Source organism: Clarias gariepinus, chromosome 18 (assembly GCF_024256425.1).
Source record: "Clarias gariepinus isolate MV-2021 ecotype Netherlands chromosome 18, CGAR_prim_01v2, whole genome shotgun sequence".
NCBI classification, from domain to species: domain Eukaryota; kingdom Metazoa; phylum Chordata; class Actinopteri; order Siluriformes; family Clariidae; genus Clarias; species Clarias gariepinus.
This window is the reverse complement of record NC_071117.1, coordinates 185,807-203,458: the sequence shown is the minus strand read 5'-3', so window position 1 is coordinate 203,458 and position 17,652 is coordinate 185,807. Positions and strand designations below refer to the sequence as shown.

Below are 17,652 nucleotides of genomic sequence, written 5' to 3'. Positions count from 1 at the left end.
TGCAACTCTTTATTACATTTTCCATACTTCTTACATTTTCCTCTCACTTCTTGTTAAAGATCTTGTTAAACAAACTAGTCAGAAACTCTACTGCCACCTCTCCTAAGCACTTTCATACCTCCACAGGTATGTCATCAGGACCAACAGCCTTTCCACTCTTCATCCTCTTCAACGCCCTTCTCACCTTACTTTTACTAATATTTGCTACTTTCTATTCCACAACAGTCACCTCTTCTACTCTTTTTTCTTTTTTGTTTTCCTCATTCATCAACTCCTCAAAGTACTCCCTCCATCTTCCCATCACCCTCCTGGCATCTGTCAGTACATTTCCATCTCTATCTTTAATTACTCTCACCTGCTGCACATCCTTCCTATCTCTATCCCTCTGCCTCGCCAACCTGTACAGATCCACCTCTCCCTCCTTACTGTCCACCCTAGCATACAAGTCTTTATTCAAGTCAATTCATTTCAATTTTATTTGTATAGCGCTTTTAGCAATTCTCATTGCCGCAAAGCAGCTTTACACAATCAAAAGAATTATTTAAGTTTGTAGGAAATGTGAATTTGTATGAATCAAAATGGTCAGTTTGTCCCTGGTGAGCAAGCCGAGGGCGACAGTGGCAAGGAAAAACTCCCTGAGATGGTAATAGGAAGAAACCTTGAGAGGAACCAGACTCAACAGAGAACCTATCCTCATTTGGGTGAAACAGAAAGCAGTAAATGATCTGTATTTATACAGTGTGTAGGGTGGGAGGCAGTTCAGCTATAATAGCTGATGTTAATTAATGTTAATATGGAGTCCAGGTAGTTACTGAAGACCCAGGTAGACTTGTAAGAAGTTCCAGTCCTGAACTATCGAACTGTCAAGTCCCCAGAGAAACAGTTGCCAACACCAGTCAAGGCCAGAACCATTTTCTAGGTAGAGAGAATCATCCCCAGACACCAGACACATCCCAGAGAGACACACGGGGCATCCATGTGACGAAATCTTCAGCCAGAAGCGGGGCACCAATATGGGTCAGACAGGTCCGGAGGGCAGAGGGAGTCTGGACCACTGGCAGCTCGGGAACGACATGTGTAGCTCGACAGAGAAAGAGAAAGAGTGAAAGGGAGATACAGGAGGAGAGAGGAAAAAGAAAGGGGGGGAGAGAAGAAGAAGAGACATGGCAGTTAGGTATGGTCACAGTCACACAATGTATAATGTGAATGTATACTAACTGTAGAGTGCAAGCAGAGACTCTGGCAGGACTAACTATGACAGCATAACTGAAAGGGAGAGCCAGAAGGAAACACAAACATGAGGGCTTCCTGAGATGCAAAGCAAACAATCACCTCACCGTCAGCAAAACTGAGTGATCAATGAGAGTGAGGAAGACGTCCATGAGTACTCTACGTCCATGAGTCCCCCAGATCTGCTCCTTTACCTATGGCAAATCTATTTATAAAAATGCTTGGCTAAATAAATAGGTTTTTAGCCTGGACTTAAACACTGAGAATGTGTCTGAGTCCCGAACACTATTTGGAAGACTGTTCCATAATTTTGGGGCTTTGTAAGAAATAGCTCTGCCCCCAGCTGTATTTTTCATAATACGCGGTACTGACAAGCAGCCTGCATCCTTTGATCGAAGTAGGCGTGGCGGATCGTAAGACACTAGCAGTTCGCTCAGGTACTGCGGCGCGAGACCATTTAATGCTTTATATGTCAAGAGTAGTATTTTAAAATCAATGCGAAATTTCACAGGGAGCCAATGCAGTGAAGATAAGATAGGGGTGATGTGTTCATATCTTCTGGTTCTAGTGAGGACTCTCGCTGCTGCATTCTGGACTAGCTGAAGCTTATTTATGCATCTAGCTGAACAACCAGACAGTAAGGCATTACAATAGTCCAACCTAGAGGTGATAAAAGCATGAACTAGTTTTTCTGCATCGTTTAGCGACAATATATTTCTTATCTTGGCAATTTTTCTGAGGTGAAAGAATGCTATCTTGGTAATATTATCTACATGAGCTTTAAATGAAAAGCTGGAATCAATAATCACACCAAGGTCTTTCACTGTTGCATTTGATGGAACAGAAAGGCCATCTAAAGTTACGGTGTGATCTAAAATTTTACTCCTAGCTGTATGCGGTCCTATGACTAGAACTTCTGTCTTATCTGGATTAAGCAGAAGGAAGTTAATTAGCATCCAATTTCTTATGTCCTGCACACATTGCTCAATTTTAGTAAGCTGTTTTTTCTCATCAGGCTTTGCTCAGACATATAACTGTGTATAGTCAGCATAACAATGAAAACTAATACCATGCTTACGGATTATGTTGCCCAGAGGAGGCATGTAAAGGGAAAAAAGCAGTGGACCTAAAACTGAACCCTGCGGAATGCCAAACTCCACTAGAGAACATGCAGAATAATCACCATTTAAGTCTACATACTGATAACGATGGGTCAGATAGGATCTTAGCCAGGAGAGAGCTGTACCCTTAATTCCTACTACATTTTCTAATCTGTGAAGAAGAATAGCGTGATCAATGGTGTCAAAAGCTGCACTGAGGTCGAGTAATACAAGCATAGTTACACAACCCTGATCAGAGGCCAATAGGATGTCATTTACTACTTTAACGAGTGCTGTCTCTGTACTGTGATGAGGCCTAAATCCTGACTGATACAGTTCATGTATGCCATTTCTATGTAGATATGAGCATAGCTGCTCCGCTACTATCTTTTCCAGAATCTCAGAGATAAAGGGGAGGTTTAATATTGGCCTGTAACTGGACAGCTGACAGGGGTCGAGGTCAGGTTTCTTAATTATTGGTTTGATAACTGCTAATTTAAAAGATTTTGGAACATAACCAATGCTGAGTGAAGAATTAATTATTCTCAACAGGGGTTCTGTTATTGCTGGTACTATCTGTTTAAGAAAATGTGTCGGTACAGGATCTAATATACAGGTTGATGAATTTGCAGAAGAGATGAGTGAAATTAGTTCATTCACTTCAAGGGGAGTAAAGTATTCTAGGTTCTGATCTGACATGGCTAGATTAACATCTGCATCAATTACTTTGTTCGGTTTCAAAACCTCAATTTTATGCCTTATATTTACAATTTTATTATTAAAAAAGTTCATGTAGTCCTCACTATTGCATGATGTTGTTGTGGAGATTTCTGCAGTGGTCTTATTTCTGGTTAATTTGGCTACAGCATTAAATAAGAATCTAGGATTATTTTTGTTATTTTCTATAAGAGTGGAGAGATATGTTGATCTAGCTACACCTTTATATGCTCTCTGTTTGGACTTTGCCACCTTTACCTTCACCTTACTCTGCATCTCCCTGTATTTCTGTCTACTCTCTTCAGTCCTCTCAGTGTCCCACTTCTTCTTAGCTAGCCTCTTTTCCTGTATACACTTCTGGACTTTCTCATTCCACCACCAAGTCTCCTGGTCCACTTTTCCCTTACCTGATGATACACCAAGTACTTTTCTACCTGTCTCCCTGATCACATTGGCTGTAGTTGTCCAGTCAACTGAAAGCACCTCCTGACCACCCATAGCCTGTCTCCTCCCTAAAGTCTACACAACATTCTTCCTTTCTCAGCTTCCACCACTTTGTCCTCTGCTCTGTCTTTGTCCTCTTCACCTTCCTCACTACTGGGTTATTTTACACACCACCATTCTGTGTTGTCTGGCTACACTCTCCCCTACCAACACTTTGCAGTCACTGATCTCTTTCAGGTTACAACATCGACACAAGATGTAGTCGACCTGAGTGCTTCTGCCTCCACTCTGATATGTCACCCTATGGTTCTGCCTCTTCTGGCAGAAAGTATTTACTACTGCCATTTTCATCCTCTTTACAAAGTCCACCACCATGTCCTTCTACATTCCTGTCCTGAAGACCAAACCTGCCAATCACATTTTCATAACCTTTGTTCCCTTCCCCAACATGTCCATTGAAGTCTGCACCAATCACCACTCTCTCACCTCTGGGGATGCTCTGCATCACTTCATCTAACTCACTCCAGAATTTCTCCTTCTCTTCTAACTCACATGCTACCTGTGGGGCATAACCACTAACAATATTGAACATTATCCCTTAAATTTACAGCTTCGGACTCATCACCCTATCTCATACTCTTTTCACCTTTAGAACATTCCTTACAAACTCCTATTTCAGAATAACTCTTACTCCATTTCTTTTCCTATCCACACCATGGTAAAACAAATTGAACCCTGATTCTAAGCTTCTGGCTTTGCTACCTTTCCACCTGGTCTCCCGGACACACAGTATATCCACCTTCCTTCTCTGCATCATATCAACCAACTCTCTTTCCTTACCTGTCATGGTCCCAACATTTAAAGTCCCTACTATCACTCCTAAACTCTTGCCTTTCCTTTTCTCTCTCTGCTTTCGAACACGCCTTCCTCCTCTCCTTCTTTGACCTACAGTAGCCCAATTTCCACCAGCACCCTGCAGGTCAACAGCACCAGTGGCGGTCGTTGTTAACCCGAGCCACGAACAATCCGGTATGGAAATTATATTTGTGATTCGCATCATTGATTTGGCAAATGTTTTATGTCGGATGCCCTTCCTGACCCTCTGCATTTATCCAGACTTGGGACTGGCACAAGAAGAAATGGATTGTGCCCCTCCGTGGTTGCATTAGCTTTGTTTCAGTCATAATATTTATTAATCATAAAGAGGAGCAACATATACTTGCTGATTAAACACTGCATTTAAAAAAAAAAAAGTGAAAGCGTGCGTGATGTGAGCAGCTTTAATTATTAATAATATAATGCTGGACATAAACAGCTAAAATCACGATGGTTATTATTCTTTTGATTATTATTATTATTATTATTATGTTCTTTTGCTGTTTGGGTTCAGTGTTGATCAAAAAGCCGCACGTGCAACTCACTTTCACTTTGCACAAGGCAGTTTTTATTGTTTAGTGTATATTTAAAGCGCATAAACACAAAAAATAATGTTTTAGGCTAACATATCATACATCTTTGTAGTATTTTTGCACACATGTATTAACAGTTTGAGGTTGACACATTTATAAGCTTTGTCGCTTGCTGTCAAAGGGCGCCTAAGAGACATAGCATATTTTCAGCTCAGTAGACATACAATACTTCAGACTGAAACACGACTGCCCCCTATAGATAATGAAGGGCATTTCCACAGCTTGCTGCGCGATCCCTTTTCTCGAAACGTGCGTTTTTAATGGCGACATTTGTAGAAACAAATAAACATAGGGTCATTCACTATCCATGAAAAATACTGGCAAGGAAAGTAAGGAGATTACAACAACAACAATGATTATAGTAATAATAATACAAACATGTATTCTTATATACAACATACAGTGCCATAAAGCATTTCCTTCTCCATGATTTTTATTGTTTTTTTTTTTTTTGCATATCGGTTTCATTTAAACTATTTAGGTTTATAAACTAATGTTAATATAACACAAAGATATCTCAAGTATATATAAAATGCAGATTTTAAATTACTACATTTATAAATTTATAATAATTTGTCCAATCCTACCTAGCACTAAGTGAAAAAGGATTTGCCCCTAAACCTAGGGCCACTCTTTGGGGCAGCAACGGCAATCAAGCATTTGAAATAACTGGCTTTTGTGAGTCTTTCACATTGCTGTGGAGGAATTGTGGCCGATGATTTTTTTTTTCTAATGATTGTGTGTCTGTGATTCCACATTTGTTTTCCAGATAATTTCTGCAGATGAAACCAATGTGATAAGGAATGTTCCAGGTTCACTGGCCATGTATATACCAGTTGTTTTACTATCATCATTGAGTTCAGGTGACGTATTGCTTGTTAACAACCAGAAGTGGAGTCATGACCAGGTAATAGAACAAACACACACAATTAAATGAATTTAAACAATAAAATACATATAAACTATTTTGAATATATAAAAAATATAACTTTTTTGAAGAAAAATTAATAACAATTTTTTTTTTAATAACAGGCACAGATCTTGTTTGGAGCAGTGGCCAGTGCCAGTGATAATACAGAAGAGTGAGTTAAAACCCTATGTTCTAATATACAGTACTATATATTTCAGGGCTTATATTTTTCTATAAAAAAATTGAATTGCACACTCATACATTTCATTTAATAATCTTTAGCTTTAATTACAGTGCACAATGTGTGAAAATGATTCCTCATGCTCCCAGAACCACTCTTTCTCAAATTTTGAATCCTGGAATATGGCTGTGCCATCAGCATAAAAGTCATCAGCTGACTTCATTTTATGGCCACATAATGTTGATGAGCCAAGCCCTGAGCAACTGAACCAACCCCAGATCATAAAACTCACTCCAGAGGCTTGTACAGTGGACACTAGGCATGATGGGTGCATCGCTTTATATGCATCCCTTCTTAATCTGATGCACCCATGATTCTGCAATAGGGTCTGTCTGGACTCATCAGACCGCATGACCACCCATTTTCCATTGCTTCACAGTTTAGGGGGTTTGGACTTTATGTTATGCTTCTGTTCATCATCAACTCCACACTGCCAGTCATGTGTAATCTGTTTTCAAAAACTCTGGGTGTAGCGGATGTGTTAAGTGTTTTTGGTGTTTTCTGCCCACTCACTGAGTAAAAACGTTGGGCTTGGATGCTGGATAAAAACAGTGCAACCCTCCTCAGACTGCAGTTAATCTCATCGATTCCATACCAACACACAACAATACTCTCAACCCTTTTATAATTCTTTACTAATGGTTTTACTGCGGGCGGTTTTAATATCGCCTTGCACCTTCAGGTTCTGGGTTTGATTTCCAGCCAGGCTCAATTCCCATCTCTGTTTGCATGAAGTTTGCATGTTCTCCCCATGCTTGGTGGGTGTCCTCCAGGTACCCCGGTTTCATCCCCCTGACTTGCAGTTTAGGCTAATTGGCGTTCCCAAATTGCCCATGGTGTGCGAATGAGTGTGAACTCCATGACCCCGAATACAGGATAAAGCGGTATAGACAATGAGTGAGTGGTTTTATGTTCTTTACAAAGAATGTATCAAGTATAAAAAGATGCTATAAGCATTTCATTTATTATCCCAAACAAACAGAAAGTAGACAGTGCATTTTATTTTTTGTTTGTTATGCCACAATTTGTTATTATTTGTATCAGTTATGGTAATAAACATTTACTTTCAGTTAATTAAAAATGTCTACATAAATTCTCCCCTCCATCACCCCCCTTCCTCTATGGGTTAGTCCACAGTATGTGAGCAACAGCAGTAAGATTCTAATGTGTGTCTGTGTGTGTGTGTGTGTGTGTTGGTTACTCCTCACAGTCTGTCAACATCAGTACTGCAAGGGTTCTCTTGCACCTCAGTGCAGACTGTCCCACAGCAAAAAATCCAAAATCTTGTAAAGGCCTGTAGACCACGTCCAAACAGACAAAAGGTCTCCCTGAAAGAATCTCAGGTACATTCCAGTTTTATATCTAGTGTTTAATGTCATGTGTGCTTTGAAATGTACTATAATACATGTATCATTCAATGCAAGTACAGTCTCATTCAATTGTAAAACTTATCAAGATTAAATTCCTTTAACTACATGATTTTGATGGAGTCTTAAATGAAGCAGATAAGATTACTCTGCTTGTTCTTATGCAGTTTTGTTTCTATAATAACACCGCATTCATAGGAAATAATAGGACTAATATAATTAAAATTACACATGAGAGGTACAGTATGCAAGTTGTCAGAGGAACTAAGTTGTTTAGCTTCTCTTTCCTTGACATAGAATTCAATAAATAACTGTAAGTGAATAAAAACCTGTATAAAAATTATATTATTATTAATTTTATTATTATTATTATTATTATTATTAGGGATGCACCGAAATTTCGGCCGCCGAAAATTTTCGGCCGAAATAGCATTATCGGTTTCGGCCGAAACGTAGGAAAGCGCCGAAAATAAAAGCCGAAATTCGCGCCACGCCTCTCCCATCCTCCCGTCTCGTTTGCGCTGTCATTACGCATCAAACACGGAGTATGTCGGCGGTTTGGAAGCACTTCAAAGTTTTAGATGAGGACAGCAAAGTTGCAATAAGCAACATTTGCTCTGCAAAAGTTTCAAGAGGGGGTTCAACAGCAAAGACATTTTCGACTTCAGGTTTAATACACCACCTTAAGTCAAGACACGCAATTGAATTTGAGGAATACCGTCAAACAACGTTGGTTGCCATTTTCGGTTTCGGTATCGTTTTTCGGCCAAGTGCATCCAAAAATTTTGGTTTCGTTTTCGGCCCAGAATTTTCATTTCGGTGCATCCCTAATTATTATTATATACAATTATTTTATTTGTTGGTAAATAAAAAATAAAATACTTGAACATGGTGTTCTGAGATCATTTTATCATTTAAAATAATAATAATAATAATAATAATAATAATAACACCACCACCAGCAACAAAAACAATAACAAAAACATTCTTTTGAAATATATATATTTTTTGTTTTATATAAGATTAAATATTGCGAGTTTGCTAACCAGCCAACACTTTTTAAAGCAAGTTAGATGCATTAGCCAGACATGTTTAATCATGAAAAATCTTAAAAAGAAGGGAAAATGCTGTCGTACCATTTAAAATTTTTAATAGTTTTCCATCACCATTATGCATCATACATGTTGAATGTTTGAGATTTGAGGTTTGTTTTATGTCTTGAGAGTGCTGTGACAGGGTGTGTGGCAGTGGCATATACAGTATAAATGTATACATAAAACTGTGTATAACTGTCTATGTTGCAGCTGACCTGCATGTACAACACAATCAAAGAAGACTCTGTGGACTTCAGTGATGTTCCTTCTGACATGCTCCTCTACTACAGGTTTGTTTAAATAATAATAATAATAATAATAATAATAATAATAATTTAAAAAATTATGGTGGGGGTGCCAGGTTGGGCTTACAGCCTATTAAAAAATTAATAATCCAGGATTTTAAAATATTAGTATATTCCTAAGATCAATAAAAAAAAACAGAACTTTTGAAACTGTTCACTTTACTTACTGCATAAGTGCGACATGATGGAGGCGTTCAGCTTGTCGCACTCCTGAGGCATTACTGAAGATCAAGTTGCTTGGATAGCAGCCCTCAGCAGCTAGTCTGTAGTGTTGGATAAGTGTTTCTCATCTTACTTTTGACAATAGCCCAGAGTGACGAGAGTTTTCACAACACCCAATGTGATTGGCTCACCCCACAGATGATGCAGTAATTGACTGTGTTGGGGCTTTCTTTTTTTTTCTTAGGTAACTATCTAGCATGGGCTACACTAACAGCTGTGTTCATGAGTCTACAGTATGTGAAATATTGAATAAGCATGGTGTTAGCCGCTGCAAATATTAAAAAAGAGTTTCAACTAGAGAGTTGAATTAATTCCAAGAGAGTTTCCACGTACATTTTTTTAGGGGTTTTCAACATAAATAAAGAAATGAAAGATCATAATTTCTTTTTTATTATTGTTATTTGGACACATTATATTAGTCCATACTCTTGACTTGGATGAAGATCAGATCATATTTTATGACAAATTAATGCAGAAAACCATAAAATTCAGAAAGATTCACAAACCTTTTTTGCCACTGTATATAAAATAATGCTTGTGTGTGTGTGTGTGTGTCTGTGTCTGTGTGTGTAATATAGCTATGATAAAGTGGTGCAGGAAAATTGCAGGTCATATTTCACTTCTTTGGGAGCTGCGGATTTCTCTATTCCTTCAGCTGTCCTCAACAAGCCTGCCACACTGTTTGCCAATGCACAAGGCTGTCTGGTAATAAGCACACATACAATCTGCACAATTTATCACAATACAAAAATAAAAAAAAAACAGAAATACAGTGGAACCTTGGACTACACACATAATTCGTTCCCGGAGCGTGCTCGGATTTTGAAACAGTAAATTAAAGCGAAGATATAATAGAAACTCACATTATTCATTCCACAACCCAGGGTTAGCCCTTTGTGTAAAGGGGCATGGTGTCTAATGACGCATGCACACACATAATGGCATGCTGACACAGAGAGAGTTAAAATGGATCTTTAACCTTCCCAATGAGACTTTCTTTTGTTTACACGCGGACACACGTGCGCTGTTCACACATGCATATAAACACAAAATAAAAGATGTTTTACACGCACACTCGAGGTCAACGTGTTATAGTAAACAGTACACCCGTGCACGGATGTTGATTATACCAGTAAGAGACGCGCACTAAGACTGAGCAGGGGAGACCATTACCCAGAATTCCGCACCACAAGAGGGAGAAAAACCGTTGGCTCAGTTGGCTCACATGATGCTTGGCGTCAAAACAAGAGGCGCATGCGTAATGCATGATACTTGGTATTCATAAACCAAGACATGCTCCTTTTTCAAGTTAGAATTTAAAAAAAAATCTTTGCTAGTCCTGCAGAACACTCGCAAACCTCATAACTCACAATCCGAGGTTCCACTGTGCTTCACACATGAATTATTGGAACGAAAATGCTATGGAGACCATAGCAACTTTCTTACGTTTAAACTTTTTCAGCTGCCTAACTGCTAAGAAAAAAGGAACCCTGCATACTAAAGCACATTTAAATTGCAGGTCCCTGTCCTAAGTTGATACCTTATAGCCAATACAAAAGATGTAATTTTGATTCTTCTAAGAACATTAAAACATCAATCAGAGTTTTCATATAAATTCCTTACTGATGGTCTACTTGGTTGGTGTTCGTATCACAGAACGTTACTTGAGGATACCCCACATTGATAGCCTAACATTTTTTTTCTAAAAATGTCTAACCTTTGCTAGAGAATAATTTTGCTATGATGGTTTAAGGCTTAAACAGTTTTACATTTATGTGTACACCAGCACACTGTAATGTAAAATGTAAAATTCATTTCTGCAATTTCAATATTTTTGCAAAGGTATTTTTTGAAAATCAAGTGTGAAAAATACTTTGCAAGAAAGTTTTCTTAAATAACATAATAGCACTCTAACATACACAGGTATAGGCATCACAACCAGCCTCTGTAACTTCAGCTTAACTTTCCTTTATGATTTATGACCTTGTAGGGTATCTCTGGTGTGAAGCTAACTAGGGATCAAGTGGGAATTCTGGGGAATATGACCTGCACCCTGGACTCCTCCTACATCCAGAACTCTGACCCTCTCATTTTGGAGAACCTAAAGAACTGTGGAGATCTATCTGAATCTCAGAAAACTGCTGTAAACTTACAGCTCCTCAGTGGAAACACTGTTTATGGGTAAGAATGAGGCCTTAAAGAAAAATCTGGAAATACCACTACAGGAACTACATTTGTATGAATACATGTCCATTTATCATAAACCTTAAAGATTTTATATAAAACAGTCCTTCTAACAATATATACAGTAAAGATGTTGGTAAATGCATGTTGTATTTTACACATGGTACTGGTGTTTACTTTATAAACAAAGTCACTCAGTCATTTATTATAATGTAATATGTTGAAAGTGCTTGGTGTAGACATCATTTTCTTTAAGTTTACATTTAAACTAATTTGCAGTTTCCAATTTGTTCAACGTAGTACAAGTGCTTACTTTCAACTGGTGCAAACAGCTGAATAACATTATATGTAATTAAACTTTTAGTAAAATTACAAGCTTGATCTGTGTCATGCCTTAATATAGTTATGTGTGCATATAAAGAGTTTTACTGTATGGTGTTTAGTATGCTAAAAACTCTATTGGTCATTATTTGTTATTAACCAGAAACCCTTTAAAGTGGACTATGCAGACCCTGGAGCAGTTGGGCACCCTGCCTCTCTATTTCAATTCATACATGTGGGGACTGTTCAGCTCAGTATGTATTTTTTCACCAGAATTGATTCTTAATGTAGTTCATTTTTTCTTAATGGTTATCTATGTTAGCTACACCTTTGCTGTTTTCTTTACACAATTTATATAGAACACATTTTTTTCAGTAAATTGAGTTGTTTTGTAACTTCTGTTTGTGTGACTTGTAGGATCTAAAAATACAATTTTTACAATACTTCATGCCATTACTGAGAAATCAAAAGACCCCAGTACAAAAATTGAAGAATTTGTTTACGGCATGCAACTCCCAAATGTCCAAAGTCAGACGTGCTGCAGGTAACAGTTCTTATAGCATAAAGAGAATACAGGGTGATTTTGTTATTAAAGGTATTCTTTAATATTATAAAACCAAAAAGAACCATTGGAGCACATCTATGACTGCAGTGCTGTCAATGTGAAATGTTTCCCTCTCTGAATTTAACAGGATGCACCACTGGAAACATCACAACTGTCACAATTGCAGATGAAGCATTTCCTGTAGGATATGACTCCACCCAGTTTGATTTGTGTTTGGATAATAGTGTCCTTCTAGAAAATCTGGCAGCCATCACTGAGAAAGTGGTGGACACCAGTTTCCAAACTGTCATTCTGAACAAATTAAACCAGGTCAGTGGAACTGAACACTAGGATAGAGTAGATTGTGAGCAGCTGTTAAATTATATATGGTGTTTGAGTTAGGAACATGTGTTTGTGTGTGTGTGTGTGTGTGTAGATCTACCCATCAGGGCTTAATGACAGTGTGCTACAGCTACTGGGCTCCAGTTCTCGTGTGGCCACTATTGATGACATCAGCAAGTGGAACATTAACATGATTGATACACTGTCCTCTTTGATGAACTCAGATAATGGAAACTGGACACCCAATATGGTAATAAAGAAGTGTAAAGAGAGAGAGAGAGAGAGAGAGAGAGTTGAGGTTTTTTATGATGTACTGTATGATTCACAATCTGGTGCATCAAATAAAAAAAATTGAAATAATATTTTTTATTTAATAAACATTAAAAAAATAGCATAAAATAACTGTTCAGATATGCATGTATTTGCTTAATATGTGTTTTTTTTTAATATATATATATTAACAATGTGTTTTGTAGGGTAATGCGGTGATTACAAGATATCTAAGAATACCTAATCATACTCTGGGAACTTCTGAAATAAATACAATTGGTTCCAACATCTGTTCTTTGGATGTCAATATCTTGAAAACTATTACTGCTGACAGTTTGAAGTAAGTATTCTTGTACATTCACACATAAATATAGACACACCAAATCCATAGATTTTGATTTTATGGTCTGAACCTTCAGTTTGGAGATCAATGTTGGTGATAACTGTATAACTTGTGTATGGTAGAAAGAAGTAATCAGAAGACAGATAACTTTATATATATAAAGTTTTTATTTTAAACTTTTCTACGAGTGCTTTTCAGCATTTCGTTACTTATGACTTACTTATGGAGCCATACAAGTGCAAATGGAGAGTTTAACATTGGACTGCTCCAATCACTATGGGATATCCCTATTAGTCTTATGTCAGGCATATGCCAGAGTTTATTGAGGCCCATGTTTTGTATTCAGGTAATGACTAGGGGCAGCTGCATAGCGCTGCATCAGTCTTTGTGAGATGTGCTGTAAGGTACTTGCTACTGTTCCTTAAATAACAAAACAAATTGCAACATGTGCCCTCAAAGACAGTAGAAGTTATACCTGGAATGTATAAGTCATATGTTTTATAAAACATCCTTGTGACAGTGTCTATTTTTAAAAAGGGGAATAGAAATATTACTGGATTCAATTGAATTCTGGAAAACGTTAGAGAATCCTTAAAACATGGGAGATAACACTAAAGAGTGCATATGCAACACTGCGTGCCAATTTGTTGCAAAGACCTACTGCTTTCAAGTATTGCCTTGCGTAGTCCACTAAAACTAGCACAAGCCAGGGTCAACCATGATACAGCGCCACTGAAGCAGAGAGAGTTTAAGGCCATGCTTCAGGGCCAAGGAGACCCGGCTTGGCAGATTTCTGATTTGAACCCCTGACCTTCTGGGTAGTAACCCAAAGCCCTAAATAGCTGAGCTACAGTACCACTGCCCCAATTAGTAATATTGTCTTCAGGTTGCAATCCTTTTGTCTTTATGCTTTGTCATATAAATTTGTCATATATAAATTTCTAAGCATTTTTCCTTTTTTTTTTTTTTTACTCTGCAGGAATGCAAATTCCCTGGATGTGTCCTCATGTTCCATTGAAAAGAAACAAGCACTTTATATAATCAGGAAGTCCTCATTCAACGGGCAGGGCCTCACTTCAGCATATTACCAACTCATAAGGCCTTACCTTGGTAAACTTGCTACTGCTCAGAAAGCCAGATATATTAATAATATGCTCATTTATTAATAAATCAATTCATTAATGTTCATGCACATGTACAATTTGTAAATTTGCCATGGAATGCAAGTGGACAAAAGTAGTACTTATTTTTGGGTGGGAGGGTCATACTCTTTCAATTATCATTAAGGCAACTCTTGACCAATCATCGATCATGTATGTGGAGAAGGCCAGGTTACACAGCCAAGTGATGTAGTAAAAGTAATAGTTTGAAAAGATGTGTGTGGCTTGCTTTATGTGTCATGGACACGAGCTGAATTTCATGCTACCCTACATCTGTCATGATGAGGGAGAGCTGAGCAAATAGTGGAATTGGAAAAAAAATGTGAGGTGGTGCAGTCAGATAACAATTAAATGAATTGAAGTTTTTACTGTTCCTACTGAGGTACAATTTAAAACCATAAAGATAGCTCTAATTTATTATGTTATTCAAACTTACCAACTTCTCCCTCTGTCTGTGTGTGTGTGTGTGTGTGTGTGTGTGTGCACGCACATTTAGGTGGTGCTCCTATACAGGATATACAATCTCTTTCTACAATGAATGTCAACATGGACATCACAACATTCCTGAATCTAAACCCGGATGTCATCATGGTATGAAATATCAATTTAGTTTGGAAAGCTTAAAATCAAAGCTTCATGTTATTTGAAGGGAAAATAATTATCAATATTAACAAAAATAAAATTATGTGTTTTTGTGTATCTTAGGCCTTAAATGTGAGCACAGTGCAAGGCCTACTTACAATGACTATAGCTGATCTGAAGCTGTTTGAGAACTCCTCAGTGATTCAGTCCTGGGTGGCTCAACAGGACCAGTCTGATTTGGACACCCTGAAGCTTGGCTTAAAGGGGGGTAAAATCACTGCTGTGACACCTCAAGCAGCAAATACCACTGTCACCATCAGCCAGACAAATGAAACAACTACTCTCAATACCACACCTCAGAGTAAGAACACATTTTTACAAACAGCTCACTGCTACAGTAAGGCAATGTTAACCTTACCACCAGTGTGGTCACAGTTGGGTACTAACAAATTATCCCCAAATGAAACAGTCAGAACTATACTACAGTTCCAGTGAGCTTAAAAACAGCTGTGACAGATGCTATTGACTTGAAAAGTTCAATAAATCGTGCGGTGGTTGTCACACATCGGCAGTTGTGATGCATATTTTAAGCAACAAAAAATTAAACATGTTTTATTTTAATGTAACAAGATCACCATAATCTTCACATTTAAAATTCCATAAAAAAAATAATGAACTAAAATAAATTAAATTTTAATTAAATAATTATAATTTAATTTCTCAAGCCAAAGGGAGCCGCAGCACTTCACATGCGGCCACAAAGAAAGAGCCATAAAGAACCACATGACCCGAAGCCACAGGTTGTTGACCCCTGATCTAGTTCAATAAAATGTACAGTAGCATGTCTTATAACTTATATAAAACTCATATAAAAATTTCTTCAAAACAAAATTGTGTCTATTAAATTTTTTTTTTAATTCAATGTATTTGTATAGCACTTTAACAATTAACATCGTCGTAAAGCAGCTTTACACAATCAAAAGAATTATTTAAGTTTGTATGAAATGTGAATGTGTATGAATCAAAATAATAAGATTGTCCCTAATGTGCAAGACGAGGGTGACAGTGGCAAGAAAACACTTCCTGAGATGGTAAAAGGAAGAGTAGAGTGCAAGCAGGGACTCCTGCAGGACTAACTATAACAGCATAACTAAAAGGGAGAGCCAGAAGGAAACAGCATCTAGACATACCAGTTCACCATAATACTCTACGTCCATGAGTCCCCCAGATCTGCTCCTTTACCTAAGGCTAATCTATTTACAAAAATGCTTGGCTAAATAAATAGGTTTTTAGCCTGGACTTAAACACTGAGACTGTGTCTGAGTCCCGAACACTATTTGGAAGACTATTTCATAATTTTGGGGCTTTGTAAGAAAAAGCTCTGCCCTCAGCTGTAGTTTTCATAATACGCGGTACTGACAAGCAGCCTGCATCTTTTGGTCGAAGTAGGCGCGGTGGATCGTAGGACACTAGCAGTTCACTCAGATACTGCGGCGCGAGACCATTTAATGCTTTATACGACAATAGTAGTATTTTAAAACTGAGTGGCTAGTAACTTTGAAAAACCACAAACTGGAATAGCTTGTGTTAATAATTCTCTCTCTGTATGTTTCAGCATCAGGTGCACCTGCAGTTTATGATGGAGCAGCGTTCCTCCTTCTGTGTGTAGGAGTTCTAACACACCTTACACATGTGTTTCACACAACATAAAATCAAACTTTAGCTACTATTGCTAAATTTTATAATTACATCATGTACCTTTTGTTTAAGAACTGCCAGTAAAATGCATTAATGCAATTATTTTAAATATTTTAATTAATTATTATTTTGATGTAATTTTAATTATTTTAATTTTATTACCAATATTTTTGTGAAACTGTTTTTTTTTTTTATAACTGATTTTTTAATTATGATGGTCTATGGTTAAGCATATTAGGTCTATTATTTTTTAATTCAATTATTAATGAATTTTTTGTTTGTTATATTGTCTTATAATAATCTGTCACTATTATTCCTTTTTTCCTATTATTCTTAGGTTTAAAATATGTATAAAATTTGTAATTGTGCATAGTAAAAATAACATCAAAAACAGACTATATATATATATATTATTACAATATTCAGTTATTATTAGTTATCACAATATCACCTGATAATTAAATTAATTTAATTACTTTTTCCTGTTCATTTTTTTTTTGTTTCTTGTTTTTTCAACATGTAAAAACTCCAGTGCACTTGTCTATCCCCAGTTTTAGTCTGGAATACTACTTCACTTAAGATTAGTAACTACTGTAAATGTAATAAAGCACAGTTGTCTAGTTTGAATTGTATTAATAGAAAATAAACAAAACCAACATTATACATTTCCAAAGCAGTAAAAGTTTGTAAATAGACTTTTAATCTCTTTTGAATAAAGCACATTATGTTTCCAGCTTTAAGACTTTTTAAGACTCTTTCAATGTGCTTTTGTTCTCTGCTTTTTTATTTGAAGAGTTATTTTAACAGATTAATCCACTCAGCACATTTATTTCTGATGCACAGATCTTAGGGTTAGGGTAACAAAAGATTTTAGACATTTTAGGGTTAAGAACATGTACTGACCTACAGTTTGGCCATATATTTTGATTTAAAACAAATAATTCAGATTTTCAATTGATAATTTAGACATTTGATTGCTTATTACCTGTTTGTCTTGTTATTGGGATTTTTTTTTTTTTACTAATTATTGATAAGACTTATTAGATCATTGGTTGTTTTTAGATGTTTGATTATTGATAAGATTTCATTAATATTTAATTGGTTGTAAG

The 17,652-nt window shown here is 36.9% G+C and overlaps 1 protein-coding gene across 1 annotated transcript in view; it reads left to right on the top strand.

Annotated features, from left to right (window-relative positions):
* The window catches only part of LOC128506193 (uncharacterized), a 30,219-nt gene extending 13,380 nt beyond the window's left edge, over window positions 1-16,839 (top strand). The window contains exons 19-33 of the mRNA XM_053476524.1: window positions 5,730-5,867; window positions 5,993-6,042; window positions 7,322-7,454; window positions 8,783-8,862; window positions 9,678-9,804; window positions 11,090-11,280; window positions 11,768-11,858; window positions 12,022-12,148; window positions 12,297-12,478; window positions 12,585-12,740; window positions 12,967-13,100; window positions 14,083-14,213; window positions 14,760-14,854; window positions 14,969-15,206; window positions 16,461-16,839. Of these exons, the coding sequence (XP_053332499.1) occupies window positions 5,730-5,867; window positions 5,993-6,042; window positions 7,322-7,454; window positions 8,783-8,862; window positions 9,678-9,804; window positions 11,090-11,280; window positions 11,768-11,858; window positions 12,022-12,148; window positions 12,297-12,478; window positions 12,585-12,740; window positions 12,967-13,100; window positions 14,083-14,213; window positions 14,760-14,854; window positions 14,969-15,206; window positions 16,461-16,555 (1,968 nt within the window). The 3' untranslated portion in view covers window positions 16,556-16,839. The remainder of the gene's footprint in view (window positions 1-5,729; window positions 5,868-5,992; window positions 6,043-7,321; window positions 7,455-8,782; window positions 8,863-9,677; window positions 9,805-11,089; window positions 11,281-11,767; window positions 11,859-12,021; window positions 12,149-12,296; window positions 12,479-12,584; window positions 12,741-12,966; window positions 13,101-14,082; window positions 14,214-14,759; window positions 14,855-14,968; window positions 15,207-16,460) is intronic.
* The last annotated feature ends 813 nt before the right edge of the window (window positions 16,840-17,652 follow it).